Source organism: Mus caroli, unplaced genomic scaffold (assembly GCF_978045245.1).
Source record: "Mus caroli unplaced genomic scaffold, Mus_caroli_1 scaffold_8, whole genome shotgun sequence".
In the NCBI taxonomy this organism is placed as follows: Eukaryota; Metazoa; Chordata; class Mammalia; order Rodentia; family Muridae; genus Mus; species Mus caroli.
Window position 1 is genome coordinate 4870980 of NW_028227263.1, and position 22250 is coordinate 4893229.

The 22250-nt window shown below is 39.5% G+C and overlaps 1 protein-coding gene and 1 pseudogene across 1 annotated transcript; both read right to left on the minus strand.

Annotated features, from left to right (window-relative positions):
* Nucleotides 1-3292: 3292 nt before the first annotated feature.
* On the minus strand, nt 3293-4249 carry LOC110298429 (olfactory receptor 13A1-like). The gene has a single exon (XM_021167673.2). It carries the CDS (start codon nt 4247-4249, stop codon nt 3293-3295), a length of 957 nt encoding a protein of 318 aa, XP_021023332.1.
* Nucleotides 4250-19678: 15429 nt separating this feature from the next.
* Nucleotides 19679-21280, minus strand: LOC110298428 (disabled homolog 1 pseudogene; annotated as a pseudogene).
* Between the last annotated feature and the right edge of the window lie 970 nt (nt 21281-22250).

A 22250-nucleotide genomic window follows, 5' to 3' on the forward strand; every position in this document is an offset into this window, starting at 1 on the left:
AGAAGCTAAGAGTTTGAATCTTTCAGTGTATATTGTTTCCTAAGTGGAAAGTATTTTATTAGCTAATGCCTCTCAAGGGAAGCTTACTTCAAATCTTTGCTCTCACACAATGAGCTTTAAAGTTCTGTGGAGTAGTTGTTGCTCCATAAGATTCAGAGACAATATCTTTATAATATTTAGGGATTTAGTTATGCTATAAAATTTTGGTACAGAAAATCTAAGAATAAAAAATTGATTTGCTTCAAAATTTTATTTTCAAAAACTTTCAGGAGATGTTAATTGGCTAAGACCTGACCTTAAGGTTTTAAAGTGACTTAAACCTTTGTTAGATGTTATCTTGAGAGACACAAATTAACTAGTAAAAAACAAAAGTCCTTCCAGAGAACAAAGGAAGCTTTTATAATTGTTATCAATTATAATCAATGGTAATTAAATACTAGCTGCTTATTTTAGTTATGATTATTAAATGTGCCTACAGCAATTTTTGTCAAGAGAAACATTAATGTAAAATTATCTTTCTTCACCTCAAATTAAAGTTTTAATATCCTATTAAGGCTGCTGTGGTGCCAATTAAGATTTGTAAGGTAAATTCATATATTTTCAAAAACCTATAATAAAAAATTGTGTCTTAAAACCCTGACGAAGTGGCTCTGTTCCTTGTTCCAAACAGCAATCAAATTGGTTATTGCAGAGTATTGATATTTGACCTATTGCATACCATCATTTTAAATAAAATTGATAATCACTTTCCTAAAGATAAGTTAAAATTGTTTTTATGCATGCTTTTGTACCTTCTATAAATTCATGCATCCATGTATTCCATTTACTGTGTTTTAAAACAGTCCTTCTATGGGAGAAAAGTATATGTGAATTGGATCACACGCTTATTCTTTTGATTTTCCTCCTGCTTCAGCACAGATAATTAAAATGTGTGCTGTATATGGTGTTTTAAAATGTTGGATAATCAAGTTTTAATTTGCATATTTATTAATATATATCTCAGAACTTACATTTGCTTAAAATTTTTCATCCCTCAGATACTATAAATTCTCAAATTTGCAATGTATTATGCATATACAACTCATAAGAAAAAATGCTGTTCTTTTAAGAAGACTGATTTTGGACATTTAAGAATTTGTCCATGATTGCCTGGACAAGACCTCTTAAGGCAATGCCATGCTAGATTTATATCTCAGGCAGATTACAGATCTTACATAGGAATAACTGGCCACATAATCTCCTTCTTTATGTTGATTCTCCATCTTACAGCACGAGCCATTGGTGTTCTGTTCAGGAATATTTCCCCTGTGCCCATATCTTTGAAGGAAAGCCTATTTTCTATATCCCCCTCTTCTATGTGTTCTGGGCTGCCATGCTGTGAGGAAGCTTCTCTACTAAATAAGCCCACCCCCACCAGGCCCTGCTGCAATATACGCCCAAACAGTCAAGTGACCATGGATTGAAGCTTCTGGAACTGTTGCAGGAATTTCTAAAAATCATCACCATCCCAGGCTATCTATACTTAGGTACTCTCTGCCCACTGTCTCTCTGCCTCTTGCCTAACCCCAGTTGGCTATCTTCCCAGCTCTGGTTCACCTGCCTCAGAGCTGCTCATTTTTTTTTCAACCATCTACCCCCTTTGGCTCTTTGTCACAAATCCTCTTAATCCAGTAAATCAAAATTCTAGAAGCTTATAATTAACCAGTCAGATTTATATTTCCATAAATTCACAATTCACAAGATGCCCACAGAATAATTTCAGAGCCAATTGATAATGATACAAGCCGCCCATCTAGATAAGACAAATTGTCCTGTAATTATCCATCCCTTATAAAATATTCATGGTTAACTGTGGGTATTTAAAGCCTCGCAGAATCTGGATCATCTTTCTCTTCCTCCATTTCCCTTCTTCTTCCTTCCCTTCTTCCTGTCCCTATCCTGTCTTGCAACTCTTCTTTCCAACTCCCTTTTCCCTGTCCAATCTCAGGCTTCTTAATGTATTAATATTTAAATTAATTGGGCAAAAATTCTGCTACATGGAACCATGGGACAAAATCAATATTTGAAAAAGGTATTTGGGTCACAAGGATGAATTACTGTACCATACATGATTTACATCACAACTGCTGGTGTGGCATAGCATTTAGGAAGAGTAAGGCAGTAGGCTGATGAAGAAAGGACATAGTTTGAAATGGGTATGGCATCTCAGCATCAGCTGTTGCAGATCCTGCCCTTTCTCCACTGTGTTGTCTTCCCACCAATATCTCAGCAGTGGGCACAGATGCACTTCTCCCTTCTCTCCTTCCTCCTCTTTCTTCCTGTTATCACAGTGTTTTAGCCATGAGTGGTGGGTCAACTCAAAATAGACTCTATCTTTTGTGTGCCCCTTTTGGTATTATTCTGTCTTATTGGTTTGTGTTTATTTTACATTTTGCAGAGGGAGAGAGAGAGAGAGAAAGAGAGAGAGAGAGAGAGAGAGAGAGAGAGAGAGAGAGAGAGAGAGAGAGAGAGAGAGAGAGAGACAGGGATGGAGAGGGACAGAAAGAGTTTGAGAGATTGCGAGAGTGGTTAGATGGGTAGGTAGGATGTGGGGAAATTTGTGGGAGGGGAAAGAATATGATTAAAATATGTAATAGGGAAAATTTGTCTATGATCCATTTTTGTTGACTTTTATTTAAATATGAAGGAGGAGTTTGACTTTTCTGTGTAGACATTCATCTAGCTTCCACAAAACTCTTTGTTGTAAATAATTAATCTTTCCTGTGCTTTTGATTATTTTCATTGTCATAAATTAGCTGGAATCACATGTGTGAGTTAAGTGAGTTAAGTGTTGAATAATAAACTTCATCTCTGTTACACTGATTGTATCCCCCCTCAAACCAGTTTCACCGGCTTTGATGTCCACAGCATAGCTGGGAGCTGTTAAATTACAAGCCTGAGTCACTCTTTTCTTTATTCTTTCCAAGATGTAATATTCATAGGGTGGCATTGGATGAAAGGCTATTTTTTTACTATCACCAATGTCATCTACTGAATATCTTTCAGCCTAGGAACATGGAATCCCTATTTAAATACATTTTACTTTTGAAATGATTTGTTTTTGTCAGGAGATGAAGCTCCTGTTTTTATTTACACTGACTCAAGGAAGTTATGGTGAGTAGAATTGTCCAGTCTTCTCATCAGACAGAGGTTTTCTAAAGGAACAATAGGGACACCCCGGCTCCATGAGGCTTCCCTTAGGAGAGCATTTTAGGAACTGTGCAGGCCTGGAGAATAGCCTACATATCTCTGCTTAATTTGAGAAAGAGGGCAAGAGTCTTCTCAGGGCAAGCTTGACATCCTTGTTCCTCAGTGTATAGATGAGGGGGTTGAGGGTTGGGCTCAGGATTGAGTACAAAACTGAGGTAAATTTGCTTCTTTCTGGGCTGTAGCTGGAACCAGACCTGATATAGGCACAGGACACAGATGAGTAGTACACTGAGACCACAATGAGGTGGGATGAACAGGTAGAAAGGGCCTTTCTCTTGCCCTCAGCAGAACGCATGCGCAGGATGCTGGCAATGATACAGCCATAGGATAGCAAGGTAAGTACAAAATTGATGCCTGCATAAAAGGCATCTGCCACAAGAGTCATAACGCTATTTACATATGTAGGACTACAAGAGAGCAGGAGGAGTGGGGGAATCTCACAGAAGAAGTGGGTGATGACCTTGGGGCCACAGAATGACAGCCTTGTCATCAAACCAGTGTTGATAGATGCATTTAGTGCACAGATGGACCATACACCCATGGCCAGGGCCCCACACAGCTGTGGGCTCATTCTAGAGCTGTAGTGGAGGGGAAAACAGATAGCCACATAGCGGTCATAGGCCATGACTGTGAGCAGCAGCATCTCAGAGGATCCAGACCACAGAAGAAAGAAGAGCTGGGCCATGCATCCTTGGAAGGAGATGGTATTTTTTTCAGACAGTAGACCAACCAGTGCCTTGGGCAGCACAGAGGAGGTGCAGATAATATCCATGGTTGCTAAGTTGCACAGGAAAAAGTACATGGGACTGTGGAGCCCAGTGCTGGAGGTGATCAAAGCAATGATCACCATGTTGCCCATTAAAGCCACTGTGTAGAGGGACAGGAAGCAGCCTGTCAAGAACAGTCTTAGACTAGGGTGCTCTGAGAACCCTTGCAGCACAAACTCTGTCACTACTGTCTGGTTGGGACTGACCATCGTTGTGTGGATTATCCAGTTCATAGAGGTGTGAATTGGCTTCCTAGAAAATATTACACTTTATTATGCCAAAGTCTCATTTTGAAACGTGATCATCTCACAATTTTCTGCTCTCAGAAAGGCAAAGAGTAAGTGTATTTGCATCTGCGAAGCCTCTCATCCCCTATTTTCGTACCATACCTGTTGGTATTTAGTTCACAGTTGAATTGTCAACTAGAAATCTCTCCCTGTAGGTTTGGATCAACAAAGATATCTGCTCCTCTCCCATCCTTTTGTACATGTGAAATGAGTTTAGCATTCCTAGCTCAGTTCCAGCCTGTGCTTTTCTTCTACATCACCTGAAAGCACTATGTGCTCCTGACAGTGATGGAAACAGTAGCCCCTCCTCCCACAGCTGGTATTCTCCATGTAATGGCAACTTTAAAGGAACAACACAATGAGATGACTCTTACACTGTCCTTCATACCTGGCCTATTGATGCTAAGTCACTTTTTTTCTTCAATATTTGGAAAAGTATTTCTCTTCTACCCACTGAAAATTGATAATTATTGTGTCTTTGGCTGTGGAGACATGTATCTCCTGTTTCAACTTACTGTGATATGTGACTTCTCCTGTGGATGAAACTATCCTGATTCAACTCAACCCACTTACCCCAGAGAGCATTTCTCAAAAATCCCAGCCTAAAGAGAGATTGTATTTCTGTTTCTTTTCGTCTGAACAAAACACAGTGATATCAAAGTCAACACACCCAGAAGTGAAATCAGTGCCACAGTCTACAGATGTTCCTGTGTGATTTCACTGGCATGCACAGAATCTTGTCACTGCCTCCCTGGTGCTTTAGATGTTGATTTTATAGAGTTCAGCTTGATCCTCTGAGCCACCTTTTACCTTTACCCTATGCCCATGGAAGATCCTCAGTAGCTTACTGTTCTATATGACAAATATGTTCTTCCACATCCTCTCACCCCTCTCGTCCAACTTACCCTCTAAGCTTGCAAGTATGATTTTCCCAGGATTGTAACGTATTCCCAATTTCTTTAAGTTTTTCATAATTAATGAATTCTTTTCCTTTTCAACATTTCCAGTTTTCTCCTTTATCACTCAAGAAGTATAGAGTGTGCACTTTTAGATCATTAGCTTTCGGGCCCTAGTACAAATTCTCTGTCTCTCTCAAGTCCTTCAGCAAACCACATTCTATTGCTTGATACAGAAGTCTCATCTGACATAACCTATTCGCTTTTTGTAAGGGTTTCCTGAGTTCCTCTGTAAACATACTCTATCCCATATGTAAACATTTTTGTGGCAATTATTTGCAGTGTCAATTTTCAGCAAATAGTCTTTGCTTTGCAGCTCCTTCAGTGCCCAATATAAAAGGATATTTTCCTTCATAACTGAGCACATCCATGGCATATCAGCCAGTGCAGTGTGTTCCACTTACTCAATCCAGTGGTGCTCAGCACTTCCACACTTTGTCCTACACCCATATCCTAACACTGCATTCATTTTCTTTGGTCACACTTTATCTGCTGTATTGTTTCTGTAATGTGCCTCAAACCTATTTTCTCAAACACAGTGATATCAAAGTCTTATCTTTGATCACAGTGATATCAAAGCCTTATCTTGATCATACATGTTGAATTTTAAACATTATTCTACCTTTATTAAAACTGGAGGTTTCAAATGATGTATTTGATGTCTTCAACCATAAGGACAGTGTTGGGTCTGACCATATGTAAACATTTTTGTGGCAATTATTTGCAGTGTCAATTTTCAGCAAATAGTCTTTTTGTATTGCAATGTTGTTTTGTATTTGCAATGTTGTATTGTACTAGAGAGCACCAATATACAGTTTGATATTTCAAGTTGATCTACAGAAAAAGGAATTCAGGTGTAAATTTCTTATATTGTCCTGGCATATTTTGAATCTGTCTGGCTAATCAAGCAAGCCTGGATTTTGGACTATACTCCTGATAGTCCGGATAAGTCTATGAGTGACACTCAGCACCTTCCCAGGAGAGCACTGATTAAGAACACCTCAGGCCGAGGTAAAGACAAAAATTAAAGAATAATTGAAATCCATTAAAATTTTTACTTTTGATTGATTTTTGTTACCAATAGCACATATAACAAGATGAGAAATAACAGATTTATAAATGACACCTCTAAAAAGCAATGACAGAGAAATGGAATCCATCAGGTGATTGAGGAGCCAGACTTATCTCCATAAATTTATGGATACATAATTTACCTCAAAGGAGAAAAAAAGTACACACTAGAGAAAAGAAAAACAAAACCTTTTTGACTAATGATCATGGTCAAACCTGTTGATTACACATTGAAGAATTATACTATCACTTGCTTTGATAGAGTTAGGTGAGGCTATTTTATATTACTGTGGCTATTGTAAAAACTGCCAGGAGGGTCTCTGTGAGGTGGGACTGGGTGAGTGTTTAATAGAAAGAAAGAAATAATGGAAGTAAGGAAGGACAGAAAGAAGGAGGGAAGGAAGGAGGGAAGGAAGGAAGGAAGGAAGAGAGAGAGAAAGAAAGAAAGAAAGAAAGAAAGAAAGAAAGAAAGAAAGAAAGAAAGAAAGAAAGAAAGAAAGAGAAAGAAAGAACTATTTCCCTAATTTATTTCATGGTCTGTTCATCTTTTATATAATGGAAGGCTACTAATTTTTGTTTTGAGTTAATTTTGTATCCAGTCACTTTACTGAAGGAGTTTATCAGCTGTATGAGTTCTCTTTGACTTCTTCCTTCCTGTTTTGTACTTCTTCTTGATCTTTTTTGTTGTTTTTTTGCTCTTATCTAGTACTTCAAGTATTTTATGGAATAGATGGGGAGAGAGTGGGTAGACTTGCCTTGTTCCTTATTTTAGTGGGATTGTTATAAGTTTCTCTCCATATAATTTAATGTGGCTACTGGCTTGCTGTATACTACTTTTATTATGTATAGGTATGTGCCTTGTATCCCTGATCTCTCTAAGTCTTGTGACATGAATTGGTGTTAGATTTTTGTCAAAAGGCCTTTTCAAAATCTAATGTGATGATCATATGTGTTTTTTCTTTCAATTTGTTTATATGTAGAATTATGTTGATGATTTTCATATATTAAACCATCCCTGAATCTCTGGGATGAAGCCCACTTGATCATGCTGGATCATGTTTTTGATGTGTTTCTGGGTTAGGTTTGAGAGTACTCTCTTATTTTTAGAGACAGGAGCCTAGCATAACTGTCCTCCAAGAGGCTCTACCCAGAAGATGACTAAAACAGATGTAGATACTCACACCCAAACACTGGACAGAGGTTGGGGGACACTTATGGAAGAGTTGGAGGAAAGATTGAAGGCCCTGAAGGGGATGGGAACTCTACAGGAAGCTCAATAGAGTCACCTAATCTGACACTTGAGGGCTCTAAGAGACTGAGCCACCAACCAAAGAGCATACACCGGCTGGACCTAGGCCCCTTGCACATATGTAGCAGATGTGCAGCTTGGTCTTCATGTGGGTCCTCCCAACAATTGAAGTGGGGCTGTTCCTAAAGCTGTTACCTGTCTGTGGAATATTCTCCCCTAACTGGGCTGCCTTATCTGGTCTCAGTGGGAGAGCATGCACCTAGTCCTGGAGAGACTTTATTTGCTGGGGTAGGGGAAACTCAAGGTGGGCCTCCACCCTCACAGAGAAGAAGGGGAGGAGCAAGGGGGGGAGGAACTCTCTGAGGGGAAACTGGTAGGGAGGACGAAATTGGGATATAAGTTAAATAAATAATCACATTAATTAATTAAAAAGAAACCAACAAAAGAATTACACTAATTACTTATCATTAATCTTTATAAAACTAGACTTCAAGTGGATCAAGACCTCAACCTAAGACCCAACATTCTGAAAATGACAAAGGAGAAAACTTGTTGTCACTGGAAAGGTCTTTCTGAACAGAACCATTGTTCCGTATTCATTGAGATTAATAATTGACAAAGAGGCTCACTTGTAACAGCAATGCTTCTGTAGAGCAAAGAAAACCATCATTTGAGTTAAGAGCTATGCTACAGAATGGCAAAATCTTTACCATTTAGACATATGACAGAGTGTTAATATATAGAATATGCAAATAATTAAAAGCTTCAAACAAGAAAATAAACATCCCAACTGACCTGGGGACCGGAACTAAGCAGAAAAATTTCAAAAGATGTAACACAAATACTAGCTTGGCTGTCCTCTGAGAGGTCCAATAAGCAGCTGACTGAGAAAGACACAGATACTTATACCCAGCCACTGGACTAAAGTAGGGTTCCTTGAGGTTGACCGATAGATACATACACAGCAGAAGACTGCCTGATCTGGCATCAGTGGGAGAAGACACACCCAATCCTTGAAAGATTTGAGGCCTCAAGGAGGGGAGAGGCTTAGCAGTATGGGGACATCCTCTTGGAAAAAAAAGGAGGAAGAATGAGCTGAAGAACTTTCGGAGGCAGACTGGGAGGTGGCCAATGGCTGGACTATAAAAAAACAAAAGTAATTAAAAATGTTCAACATGCTAAGTCCTCAGAGAAATGCAATTTAAAACTTTTTTTGAGAATAACTGTTACTCCAGTCATAATGAACAAGGGGAAAAAAGACAGGCAATGCTAGCAAATATGTAGGGAAAGGAAAATATTTATTCAGTACTAGTGGGAATGTAAACTGGTACAGCTACTATGGAAATCAGTATGGCGGATCATTAAAGATGGAAACTGATATAGTACATACTTCAGGTATATCACTTTTAAGCATAAACCCAAAGGACTACATACCTTAATGAAACAACACTTGTTCTTACATGCTCATCGCTGCTCTATTCATAGTAGCCTGGAATGGAAATGTCATAAATGTTCATTCTGTGATGAACAGGGAGTGAACATGTGGTATTTACAAAATGGAACATCACTCAGCTGTTAAGACAAATACAATTATGAAGATTTAGGAAAATGAATGGAGCCGGAAGCAATCATCCTGAAGTGGCCCTGACCTGGAAGGAGAAACATTCCCTGCTTTCTCTCACGTGTAGATATTACCTTTTAAGGTTTAAATATGTGTGCTTCTTTTGGAATACTCACAGAAGAAGCATCTAGTAAGACAACATGTGGAGAGATAAGAAGGACATTATTAAATAAGACAAATGAAATAATGTGGAGGATTAGACAGAGGGAGGAAGAGATATTATGCAGAAGGTCATGTAACACTGAGACCTTTTGACAAATCTCTATGGATATCTGCTGCCATAGAACCTTCCTAAATATACACATATACACATATAAAAATATTCAAATGGGATTACTCTGTAATGGGGGTCAACAGCTTGGCTAGACACCACATGCTACTAAATAAACCTCTTGTATCAGTAATAGATTAACACTTGAAGAGATGTTAATTTCTGTATACTGTTGACTCTCAGACATTACAAGCTCTTGCTGTTCCTCTTAGTTATATCCAAAATGTGATGGTAAGATCCTATTGCCAGAGGACCTTACTTGGACAATGAATATGGAGAAATCAAGTAGGTACAGACATGCAAGCTTCACCACTACTTGCTTGATTTCACAGTTCTGAAAGATATTGTGCATACTTCTTCAGGAGAAAAAAAAATCACCAATATCACCCAGTTCTGAACCCTATGAGCTATAGCAACAACCACAGGCTTGGCCAGACATGGCCACTGATTGGACAGTGATATGGATGTTATGGGATAAACATACACTTTCTCATTGAATTTTAGACCCACTTCTCCAGATGGAACTCATATCTGGAACTATTAACAAGACTAGGAGAGTGTTCTAAGACCAACCCTAGGTCTACGAATTTTTCAAGGTATGCGGGCATGAGGAAAAGGTAGTATTCATGCACAATGGAATGTTATTTACCCAGAATAATATGATACCATCCATGAAATGGAAAATGGATGGGAATGGAGAATAATGTGTGAAGAAATATAAGCCAGGCACAGAAAAAGATACCATATTTATCTCTCATATGTGGAAATTAGAAAACTCCATCTTAATTAGATAATGATCAATAGACTAGCTAATTGGCAAAGATGAAGAAATGCTAAAGGACATAGGATATAGAGAACCAATTACATTTAGAAAGAAGAATAAGAGCCGGGCGGTGGTGCTGCATGCCTTTAATCCCAGCACTTGGGAGGCAGAGGCAGGCAGATTTCTGAGTTCGAGACAAGCCTGGTCTACAAAGTGAATTCCATGACAGCCAGGGCTATACAGAGAAACCCTGTCTCAAAAAACCAAAAAAAAAAAAAAAAAAAAAAAGAATGAAAGAAAGAAGAATAAGATACTGGGCTCTGCATAGTGGAGTGAAGACACCCCACAGTCATCTTTTACATATTTACAAATAACTAGAAGAGAGAAGCACAAAACTAGAAAAGTCAGAGATGAAAAATTAACCGTATCATCAACATTTACTTAGAATATGTGTTAACATTTTGAAATATCAACACAGTAATATCTTGTTTTTCCAAATAGTAACAATGATTGACAGCATTCATGGCATATTTATTCATATACCATTTCAGAAAGATTTATCACAGAATAGGAAGGTATAAATAGATTAAGATGTGAAAAATAACTCTTCACAATGAAGTTTAATGCTTTCATGTCAATGGAAATGCTCAGAAAACCTGATCTATAACACTATATATACGTCTGTGTCACCTACAGTTTATTGTGTCATGAGCAAGAATGTGTAGAGGAATTCTGGGATCCTGAAAATGTCCTGCATCTTCGTAGAACTGTGCTACCAGAAGGTAGCATTGTGTAAAAGTCATTAGATGGTTAAAAGTATGGAAACCTCTTCTTTAAGTGTACCTTGAAAATTATAAAGAAAGATTACCTCACTTGCTAAGTTTCCTTTAATAAAAGCTTTCACATTCATTTTCAGAGCTGTTTAGTGTTAGAGCAAATGGAAGCTGTATTATGGGTAATGGAAGTCACATCTCTTACACTGAAGAGGGCAACACCAATGAGAAAGCGAGAGTGTTAAATCTATGATATTGCATCATTACTGGAGAGGTCACATGGAGACTCTCTGGTGAACGCCATTATGTAATGCCTTTGCCACTCTATATATTCATGGCTACACCTACATGTATGCATTCACTCTACCACACTGAGAGATGGAATGTATGTGCCCAGCACCAAACAGGTCTGAATGAACCCATGAAAATATCAATAAATCCACAGCAGGTGTGCCAACATTTCTGATTAAATCTATATCAACCACAATGATAATTAAAATAATTTACCTCAGTCTTCTGCACTTAGAGAAACAAGAATAGAACAATTACAATGAATGTCTGAAGTGTGATAAACAGGATCTTTCAGTAAAGGGATTAAGAGCTTGCTCAGGGACAAGGCTTTGACACTGTAGTGAGAAACTATAAGTTCCTGCAGTGTCTTGATGAATAAGGACCCATGGAAGAGACTGAGATATCATGCAGGGCTTTGGTTTGTGAACCCTGAAAGTTCCTAGGACAGGAATAGCTAGTGAAATCAGACAGGTGCTAGATTGGAGTATTCCCAAGTCCACATTGAGATGGACTAGCAAACTGGAGAGGGGTGTTGCTCTTGAAGAACAAACAGTGGGAAGGAGATTAGAAGATCATCATGACTGTTAGTCTGTTTAAGGACAAAGGCTGGATTATTACTTACAACATTCATAGAATCTCAGCTTCCTACAGAATATGTGTTGGCCTCTTGGGAAAAGTACTAATATCACCCTGGGTACTTACCCTAGTCATTCCAGTTGCTGCTTCTAGTCAGGATCAAACCAGGCAGCTGCTGCACAGTGTCATGGAGTAGCCCCAGTATTTGTCCTATCACAGAAGAGAAACTACAGAAAAAAGTGGTTGGAAAAAACTCACTTTGGTGGCCAGTGACTGCCATTTTGCCTGCATTGGTCACCAGAGGCATGTCATAAACTGTTATATCCAACAGACTAATGCAGTTTTTTTCTGGGTTAGTTTGAATGCATGACGGAGAGTAGAATAGCCCTTATAGAAAAGCACAAATCCACACTTATTTTCTTCATACATACTGTGTCTAGCAAGCGTTATATTGAGCCTCTCATTCCTAAGAGTCTAGCTGAGACACGTGATATCATCTTACTAAGATGTGATACAGCTATGTAGAGGAAAAAATTAAAAGTTTTATAACTGCTCACACATGCATACTGTGAAACTGTCTGATGATCTGCATGTACTTGAGCCCTTTCTCCATAGTCCTATACAGCTTTTTGTGAACTTAGTTTTGATTGCTAGTGTACCCATTTCTTCCTCAGAAGACGTGTAAGAACCTAGTATTCAGTTGGGGGGGGGGTTGTGGGAACAAATTCACAACAGCCTCTCATGGTTACCTCTAAGCCAGATCTCAGCAAGGCTGGCCTGAAAACCTTCAGAAGCTGATCCTCAGCCAGGAGCAGAGCAGCTGAGGCTCCTCACCAGGGTCAGGAACGAGAGTGTCTGTAAATACCGTGGTCAAGACAGCAAAATTGGCAGAGGAAGCATCTGTACCTCCAGCCCTATTAACACAGCACCCTCCCCATTATATGGTCATTTTTCTTGATACTTAATTTTAGACAGCTGTATTTTTTTTTTAAATGACTCCCAGTCATGCCAACCCCGATTTGGAGCAGATAGCAGATCAGGAGGCTGGACTGATGTTTTCAACTCAAGGTAAAGAGCATTTTCTATCCTCAGAACAACAGGTAAGAAAATATCTTTTGTGGCATTTTCCACCAATCTCTCTGGACACCAATGACCAAAAGGGGTACATTCAAAGTACTATCTAGACATCAATATGATTCATTTAAATTTGTTATTTTCATCTCACAATTTGTGGGAATACTGTGGGAGAATGAATACATCTAGTTATGAACATAATTCAAATATAACAGAAATTAACAAACTCTTTGATCATGATTAGAAACTAGCATTCTGCTGTTTATACAATGGAGCAGGAAACCAAATCTTTCTATCATATTCTGTTTTCGGATCTCCAACCCAGCACTCATCATCATATCCCGGATCCATTGAGAACCTAACCCTTCTGTGTTTCTGTCCCTCTGTACTGATTTCTAAAAATGGGGACAAATGCCATTTTTAGAGAATTATCTTTTGCTTGGAGTACCATTATTAGCCCGTGAAAGTCTTCACTCACCTGTCTCTGTCCCAGTGAATTGAACTGACAGATGGCTCCCACACAGAGACCACTGTGCTGAGCACTGATGTTCTCTCCTGCAAGCACTAAGTCTTTTGTCCTTCTGAAGCTCTGTCTTCCTTTGTGTTGAGTATCAATTGACCTTCACAAATTCCAGTGATTTTCTGAGACCAGGGGCAGATATTTGTTCTGGTACCTCTTGGGATAGAAATCCAACGAGAAATCTCTTAGGATCAATTAAAAAACACCTCTTAGCTTCATAAACCCCAAATCCCTGAAGACTGGTGTGGATGAGTGTGGTCAGAGGAATCTAATAGGTAGGAACACTTCCTCCTCCACACTCCACACACATCTTCCAGAACCTCCTGGTATTCTCATGTTCTGTGCCAAAGGTCTCACTATAGTATTAATTGACTCCTTTGATCTCGGCCGAGAGTACTTCATGGAAACTGGATATATGCAATGGATTTATTCTAAGTATGTTCTACTTTCAATGCTTCCCTTCCAAGCCTTCAATATATCTTTATGAATTAATGTTCTGTTAGTATGTCCAGTCCATTCTGTTTGCTACATTTTAAGTCCCGGAGAATATAGACAGGGGTAGTATTCCTCAGACAGAACAGGCATATTTGATGAATACAGATGAATTCGCACATATGCAGTTAATAACTATTAATAAATAAAGCACAGCCATGAACTTAGAGAAGAATGGGGAAGGAATATATGGAAAGGTCTTGAGGTAGAAAGGGAGGACAGAAACATTAGGATCAAAATGTAGTCTCAGAAAGTTTTGAAGAAAACTCTTTTTCAAAGTTTTATGTGTCATAAGATCTTTCATCAAGAAAAACCCAAAGAAGAACAATTTAGTTAAAATATTAATTGAAAAATATGTTTTCACACAATGTTTTTTGATCATGGTTTCCCCTCTCCAAACTCTTCTCAGAATCTCCTGACCACCCAACTCCTGCCATTTCTTTCTTTCTATTTTTATAAAACAATTAAACAAAACAGGAATCAATATGCACAACCAAAGTATATAAAAACAGAAATTCAGACACCATAATAGACAAACAAAAGATCAGTAACACACACACACACACACACACACACACACACACACACACGCAAAGAATTATGAGAAAAACTCTATAGAAATGCCATTTTATTTCCCTCTTCTCTATATCCTCTCCAACCTGAGGTTTTGATCTTAGCCATTCGACTGGTGTAAGGTAGAATTGCAAGGCCCTTTCGATTTGCATTTCTCTGATCACTAAGGACTTTGAACATTTCTTTAGGTGTTTCTCAGCCATGCAAGATTCCTCCATTGTGAATTCTCGGTTTAGTTCTATACCCCATTTTTGTTTGGGTTGTTCGGTTTTTTGGTGATTCACTTCTCGAGTTCTTTACATATTTTGGATTCTAACCCTCTATCAGATGTGGGTTTAGTGAAGATTTTTTTTTTTCCCAATCAGTAGTTGACCGATTAGTCTCCATTGCTGGTAGGATTGCAAAATGGTACAACCACTCTGGAAATTAATCTGAAGTTTCCTAAGAAAATTGGGAATATTTCGACCTGAAGACTCAGCTATACTACTCTTGAGTATATACCCAAAATATGTCCCACCATGCCATCAGGGCATGTGTTCCACTATATTCGTAGCAGCCTCATTTGTGATAGTCAGAAGCTACAAACAACCTAGATATCCCATGACAGAAGAATGGATACAGAAAATGTGGTTCATCTACACAATGGAATACTACTTAGCTATTAAGAATGAGGACAACCTGACCTTTCCAGGCAAATGGATGGAACTGGAAAATATCATCCTGAGTGAGGTAACTCAGACCCAAAAGGACATGTATGGTATGTACTCACTAATCATATTAGCCAAAAAACAAAACAAAACAAACAAACAAACAAACAAAAACCCCTTTCATACAGAATACACAAGATACAGTCCACAGAATTCAAAAGCCTCAACAAACTGAAGTGTCCAAGTGAGGACACCTTAGTCCCAGTTGGGAGAGAGAAGAAAGCAATCAGAAGTGGGGAGGAAGCAAGGGACTTGGGAGGGAAATTGGATGTGGTGGGGTGGGGCAGTGGGGGGGTAGAGGGGACCTGATCTGGTAGTGGGTGAGGGAAAAAAACTGAAGCCCTGAGGGCCAGCAGAAAGAATGCAAACAGGCAACCTCAGGAAATAGGAGTTTGGGCGGACAACCTAGAATGCACCAGAGACCTGGGAGGTGAGAGACTTCCAGGATTCATAGGGAGGGACCTTTGATGAAATGCCCGAAAATAGGGAGAGGGAACTTATAGAGCCCACCTCCAGCAGGAAGACAGGACATCAAGTGAGGGATGGGGTTGCCATCCCACAGTCACACCTCTGACCCATACTTGTTTCTGTCTGAAAGAATTACAGGGATGGAAATGGAGAGGAGCCTGAGGAAAAGAAGGTCCAGTGATAGTCCCAAGTGGGATACACCTCACGGGGAGGTCCCAAGGCCTGACATTATTACTGAGGCTATGGAACACTCACAAAAAGGGATATATCATGACTGCCTTCCAAAAGACCCAACAAACAGTTGAAAGAGTCAGAAGCAGCCATTTGTACCCACCCAATGGACAGAAGTAGCTGAGCCCTGTTGTTGACTAGGGAAGGCTGAAAGTAGCTGCGGAGAAAGGCGATTATGTTTGAAGACCAGCAGTCTTAATTAATCTGGGTCCCTGATATCTATCAAACACTGGACCACCAAACAGACAGCTGATATGAGGCCCCCAACACAATAAAGTAGAGGACTTCTGGATCTGTGTTCATTCAGAGATGATGCACCTAACCCTCAAGAGACTGGAGGCTCCAGGGAGTTTGGAGGTCAGGTGGGGTGGGGGTGGGAACATCCATGTGGAGATGGGGTGAGGTGAGGTGTTGGTATGGGACATGGAACATTTGGAGGGTGGATGGGGGAGAGGCGGGGAATGGAATATGGAGTGTAAAAAATGAATTACAAATAAAATTAAATTTTAAAATGTTCTGCATGTCTTCATCATAGAATATTAGCTTATAAGTTATTGGGTATGATTAAAAGGGTATAACATTGGTAGCAAGACAGCTTTAAATTGGTAACTCAGGTTTGGAGTCTTTCAAAGATGTGGCAGAAAGCAGGCCAAAAAACTAGGCCTCTAAGAATACTTCTAGTTTAGATAATATTTAATGTGATTCTTATCCTAAAAGGTAGACTTGAAGATAAGATGTAAGACAATGTCTCTTTAATGAAGCATTAAAATTTGCACTGTCATGCATTCATAGGTATAAATTGGTAGCCATACTTCATAACTTGATAGTAATGTTTCTAATATTGATTTTAAAGATAATAAATTGTTTGAAAATTGGGTTTTGCTTTCCCAAAGTTGTAGTTATAGTCTAATATTGCAAAAGAAACTTAAAAATTCTAAAATCTGTTCTCACTGCAAGAGGAACAAAGCTCAGAGGAGCCTCAGGGAAGCTTGCATGGCTTTCTTTTGTTTTGCAAACAGTGCCTAGGAAGTTCTGGAAACTTTTCTCTCCCTGCTTTCAGTGGAATTTCTCTTTAGCTAAATGAACACTGTTGCAGATCTATCCAAGATGATCTTCTAAATAAAGTTCAAATTCATAATTCATAAAAGGTCAATCAGACTGTAGAACTTATAAAGGCATTACAATCTGGCTTGCCAACTTCACGTAAAATTATTATAGATTTAAAGGTTTGTTTTTTCCTTTGCATCCTGATAATTGTAAAGGGTTTGCTTCTAGTGAACTGGTAATCACTGAAAAATTTTGCCTCTAGGTATGGCTAATATAGCTTTACATTAGTTGAGAAAAATTTTTATTGTCTCTGCTTCAATACAAGAAGCTAAGAGTTTGAATCTTTCCGTGTATATTGTTTCCTAAGTGGAAAGTATTTTATTAGCTAATGCCTCTCAAGGGAAGTTTACTTCAAATCTTTGCTCTCACTCAATGAGCTTTAAAGTTCTGTGGAGTAGTTGTTGCTCCATAAGATTCAGAGACGATATCTTTATAATATTTAGGGATTTAGTTATAGTATAAAATTGTGGTACAGAAAATCTAAGCACAAAAAATTGATTTGCTTCAAAATTTTATTTTCAAAAGCTTTCAGGAGATGTCAATTGGCTAAGACCTCACCTTAAGGTCTTAAAGTGACTTAAACTTTTGTTAGACTTTATCTTGAGAGACACAAATTAACTAGTAAAAAACAAAAGGCCTTTCAGAGAACAAAGTAAGCTTTTATAATTGTTATCAATTATATTCAATGGTAATTAAATATTAGCTGCTTATTTTATTTATGGTTATTAAATGTGCCCACAGCAATTCTTTGGCAAGAGAAAACATTAATGTAAAATCATCTTTCTTCACCTCAAAGTAAAGTTTTAACATTCTATTAAGGCTGCTGTGGTGCCAATTATGAATTGTAAGATAAATTTATATACTTTCAAAAACCTATAACAAAAATTTATGTCTTAAAAACCTGACAAAGTATCTGTTCCTTGTTCCAAACAGCAATTAAATTGGTTATTGCAGAATATTGATATTTGGCCTATTGCATACCATCATTTTAATTAAAATTGATAATCACTATCCTAAAGATAAGTTAAAAATTGTTTTTATGCATGCTTTTGTACCTTCTATAAATTCATGCATGCATGCATCCCATTTACTGTGTTTAAAAACAGCCCTTCTATGGGAGAAAAGTATATGTGAATTAGATCACATGCTTATTCTTTTGACTTTCCTCCTGCTTCAGCACAGAAAATTAAGTTGTGTGCTATAGATGGTGTTTTAAAATGTTGAATAATCAAAGTTTTAATTTGCATAGTTTTAATATATCTCTCAGAGCTTACAATTGTTTAAAATTGTTCATCCCTCAGATACTATAAATTCACAAATTTGCCATGGTTTATGCATATACAACTCATAAGAAAAAATGCTGTTCTTTTAAGAAGACTGCTTTTGGACATTTAAGAATGTGTCCAAGATTGCCTAGACAAGACCTCTTAAGGCAATGCCATGCTACATTTATATCTCAGGCAGATTACAGACCTTATATAAGAATAACTGGCCATATAATCTCATTCTTTGTATAATCAAAGCAGTAATGGCTTAAGATAACATTTTGGTATTTTTTTTCAGTTTGTTATATGGAATATTTATGTTACCATTAGAAAGTTGGTTTCTAAGATACAAAACCACATTAGCAGAATTGTACTAGAATTATTTGGCAAATGACTTTTCTTTGAAAATGGTGCATGGATAAGACACTTGTCTGCATAGTATCACAGCAGCGAAGTATCAGAAAAATAAAGACATTATTTTATTGTACTCAAGAGTTCAAAATTTCTGAGGAAACCGGACACATTTTCCATCTTTCTCATCAATGGGATTTGATGTCCTTTGCTACCCCCAGAATGAAGGTTCTATCCAAAAGCCATCTTTCTTCCCCATGACACAGGACAACTACAGAGTTCTTTTGGTTACATTTTTGGTCATAATGAATCACCAACTACTTCATTGCCTTGTGATTTCAAGTTAATTCACTTCATAAGAGGTGTTCCATCCCCCATTTAGACTTCTTCACCCATTTCTAAAATTGTCAAAAGCAATACAAAAATTTGTACACCCATTAATTCTCAAACAGGACAAAGAAAGGACAGGGGAGACAGGATGGCAGACCAGGCCCTGTGGAGAGTCACCACAGCCAGAAGGCATATGGATGACACTGTGGTCACAAAGGATCCCTTACTTTGTCCTCAAACGAGTCAGTGCCAACCTTGTTGCAATTTTCTGATGCCTGCCACTCCCAATCTGTGGTCTCTACAGTGGTCAACAGGTAGCAAAAGGAAAACACAGTAAAGGTTTCAAATCCAGGGGCGTCTTAGACCTGGCTGAGAGAGCTCAAGGTATTTGTTGGTTAAACGTTGGCTTGACTGGTGATTAATGTTGGTTTCTGTTTGTTCAGGTTTTTTTTTTCAAAGTTCTTTTGTGGGTTGTTGTGTTTTGTTGTGTTTTGTTTTGTTTTTTTGTGCTGCCATAGGTATCTGCCATTGGTTGCCAAAAAACACGTTGTTCCCTCTTCAGGTGGTTTCACTGGGCGACTGTGAGTTTTTCTATGGGATGAAGTGAGGTGAGAGACCAAGAGAGCCTGTTGTACTGCAGATTCCCATGCCATCTGTGAAGCACCCACCATGAGTTCGCATTGATGCTATTTCTTAGGTCTGTAGATTTTCGCATAGAGAGGCTCTGGCTCTGCTTCTTGTTCTTAACTCTTGCTGGGACTTTCAAAGCCTTCTTCAAAGATGTCATCTGCGGTCGGATCACTGACATGGGATGCTGATGATTTGGATGGAGAACTCTGCCTAGGGGCTGGGGTTGGAGGTGAGTTGGTAGATGGTGTGGTAGAAGTCACAGGGGTCAAGTTCAATTGGGAGATGTCAAAGCCACCACAGTCATCTGTATCCTGTGCCACTCTGACTTTGTTGAAGTAACTGGAGAAGGCCTCTGAGGTACAGGTCAGGGAGGGCTGGTCAGGCTTCCGGGAGGGTACGGGTGGAGGCTGGACCATCTGGAAATCCTTGAACGTTTCCTTCCCCATTTTCTGCCTGGGCTTGTCACTTTGTGGACTTGACCTGGCAGAGTCATTAGTGCCTGGGACGGTTGCAAGGGGGGTGAGGGTACCTTGGAACATGGCGGCTGCTAAAGGCATAACAGTTTGTGTGGGCATGAAGGCGGCTGGCGGGAACTGCCCGGCCACAGTGGGCCAGGCTTGCTGGGGGGCAGGAAAGAGAACTGGCTGGCCCCATGCGATGGGCTGAGCTCCTGGTATCACCTGAGCAACGGGTGGCTGAGCACCCATGGCGATCTGCTGTTGAACAAGGAGCTGCTGGCCCCAGAAGGATGGGAGGACGGCGCCCATAGCAACATAACCTGAGGGTACAGCAGCAGTGGCGAAAGACATAGAGCCAAACACCTCTGCACTCCCCAGAAGCGTCTGGGAAGACGAAGGGAGAAAGGCATCACCTGGGGTTGCAGGAGTAGCGGGAGAGGTTGTATCAGGAGGGGTGGACATGTCTCCAAAAAGTTCTAATTGGGTCACAGCCTTGGTTGCCTCGAGAAGCTCATCAAAGTCCATTGACAAGTTCCCGTTTGGAGTGGTGGTGGCAAAGCGCAAGTCGAAATCCTCCAGTGACTGGCTATTACTTATAGGCTGACTTTTTGGCACATCATAAACACCTTCCTTCTTTTGGCTGGTGGGAACCTGGTACACAGCTTGTTCACACTGCTTATCCTTTTGTGCCCCTTTTTCCAATTCTTCTCTTTGCTTCAGCTCATAGATGAGTTGAAAGATATCTCTCAAGTCTCAGCCGTCTGGGCTGTTTTGATGGCCACAAATCTGTTATTCCCTTCCTTCCCGCAAACGTATCTGAAAGCCCGGTGATCTGTGATGTCCTTCTCAATGTAGGAAATTTCATGAATAGCATGGTGATGCTGAAGGGCCCCCGTCTTCTCATCAAAGATTTTGATTCCTCCAAAGGAGATGGTTAAAAAGATTTTCTGTTTGTGTTCTCCCTTGGAACGTGTGCCAGCAACAACACCCTTGAGCTTCATCATGGAATCTTGACATAACTTGTCTCCCCGAGCTGCGGACACTTCATCAATCCCAATCAGCTTGGCTTTGTACCGGACCCCTTCGCCTTTAAACCTCTTTATCAAAGTGGCTTCTTCGCTGCGATCCTGACCTTTCTTCCTGGAGTCTTTCTTGGCGCTGGTTTTTCACAGCTACTTGAAGTTCTGTCTCAGTTGACATCCTACTTAATCCTTAGTCCTCTTCACACAGACCCCGGGCCTCGTTCAGGCTCAAGATCCAAGAGCATCTCTTGGAGGATGCTCTCCAAGAGAAAGGCTCCTCCCTTCATAAAGGACACCACACACTGTGCATGTCATTCACTCTGGCGGAGTGCTAGGCTCCCCTGGAGCATCCTCCTTGGCTGCCGCAGGTGCCCAGGACACGGCTCTCCATGCCCTGCGGGCGGCAGCACTCAGACATGCTCTCCAGCCTGGGGAAGTCCGGGTGAGCCCAGAGCTGAGTCCATGCTCCCCGGGAAGCGATGGGCGCATGCCAGCATATTTTGGTATTTTTAGAGAATGTGCATGTCAAATTGTAAAAAAAAAAATTGTTCTTAGTGTCCTCAGTTCCTACCTGTTTCTACATAATGCTGTTAATAGTTAAGGACTTATACTTAATCAATTGCTGCAAATGGATACTCTTATTTCTGATTAATAAATAAATTATGCACATGTGACTATTAATACCCTTTTAAGCGATTTCGTTTTGCTTCTCTACATACTGGAGAGGCCTCTAGAAATGTAATTGATCGTTGTTTACAAGCCTTTAATGCTATGGATTGCTTAAACTCATTAAGACAGATAATGGGCCATCCTATACTAGCAACAATTTTACTTCATTTTGTAAGGAATTTGGTATCAAACCTAAAACTGGAATTCCTTATAACCCCATGGGACAAGGAATTGTTGAACGGGCTCATTGCACTCTGAAAAATTGACTTTTAAAAACAAAACAGGGGCAGTTATACCCCCCAAAGTCGCTAAAAGCACATCTTGCTTTTGTCTTGTTCGTTTTAAATTTTTTGCAAACTGATGTTAAAGGTCAGTCTGCAGCAGATCACCACTGGCTTCCAGTTACTTCCAGTTCTTATGCCATGGTTAAATTGCGGGACCCATTAACTAATATGTGGAATGGTCCAGACCGTGTTTTA

What these genes read in the sequence shown, in the direction of transcription:
- LOC110298429 (XM_021167673.2), bottom strand. Translation starts at nt 4,249, where the DNA reads ATGAACTGGATAATCCACACAACGATGGTCAGTCCCAACCAGACAGTA.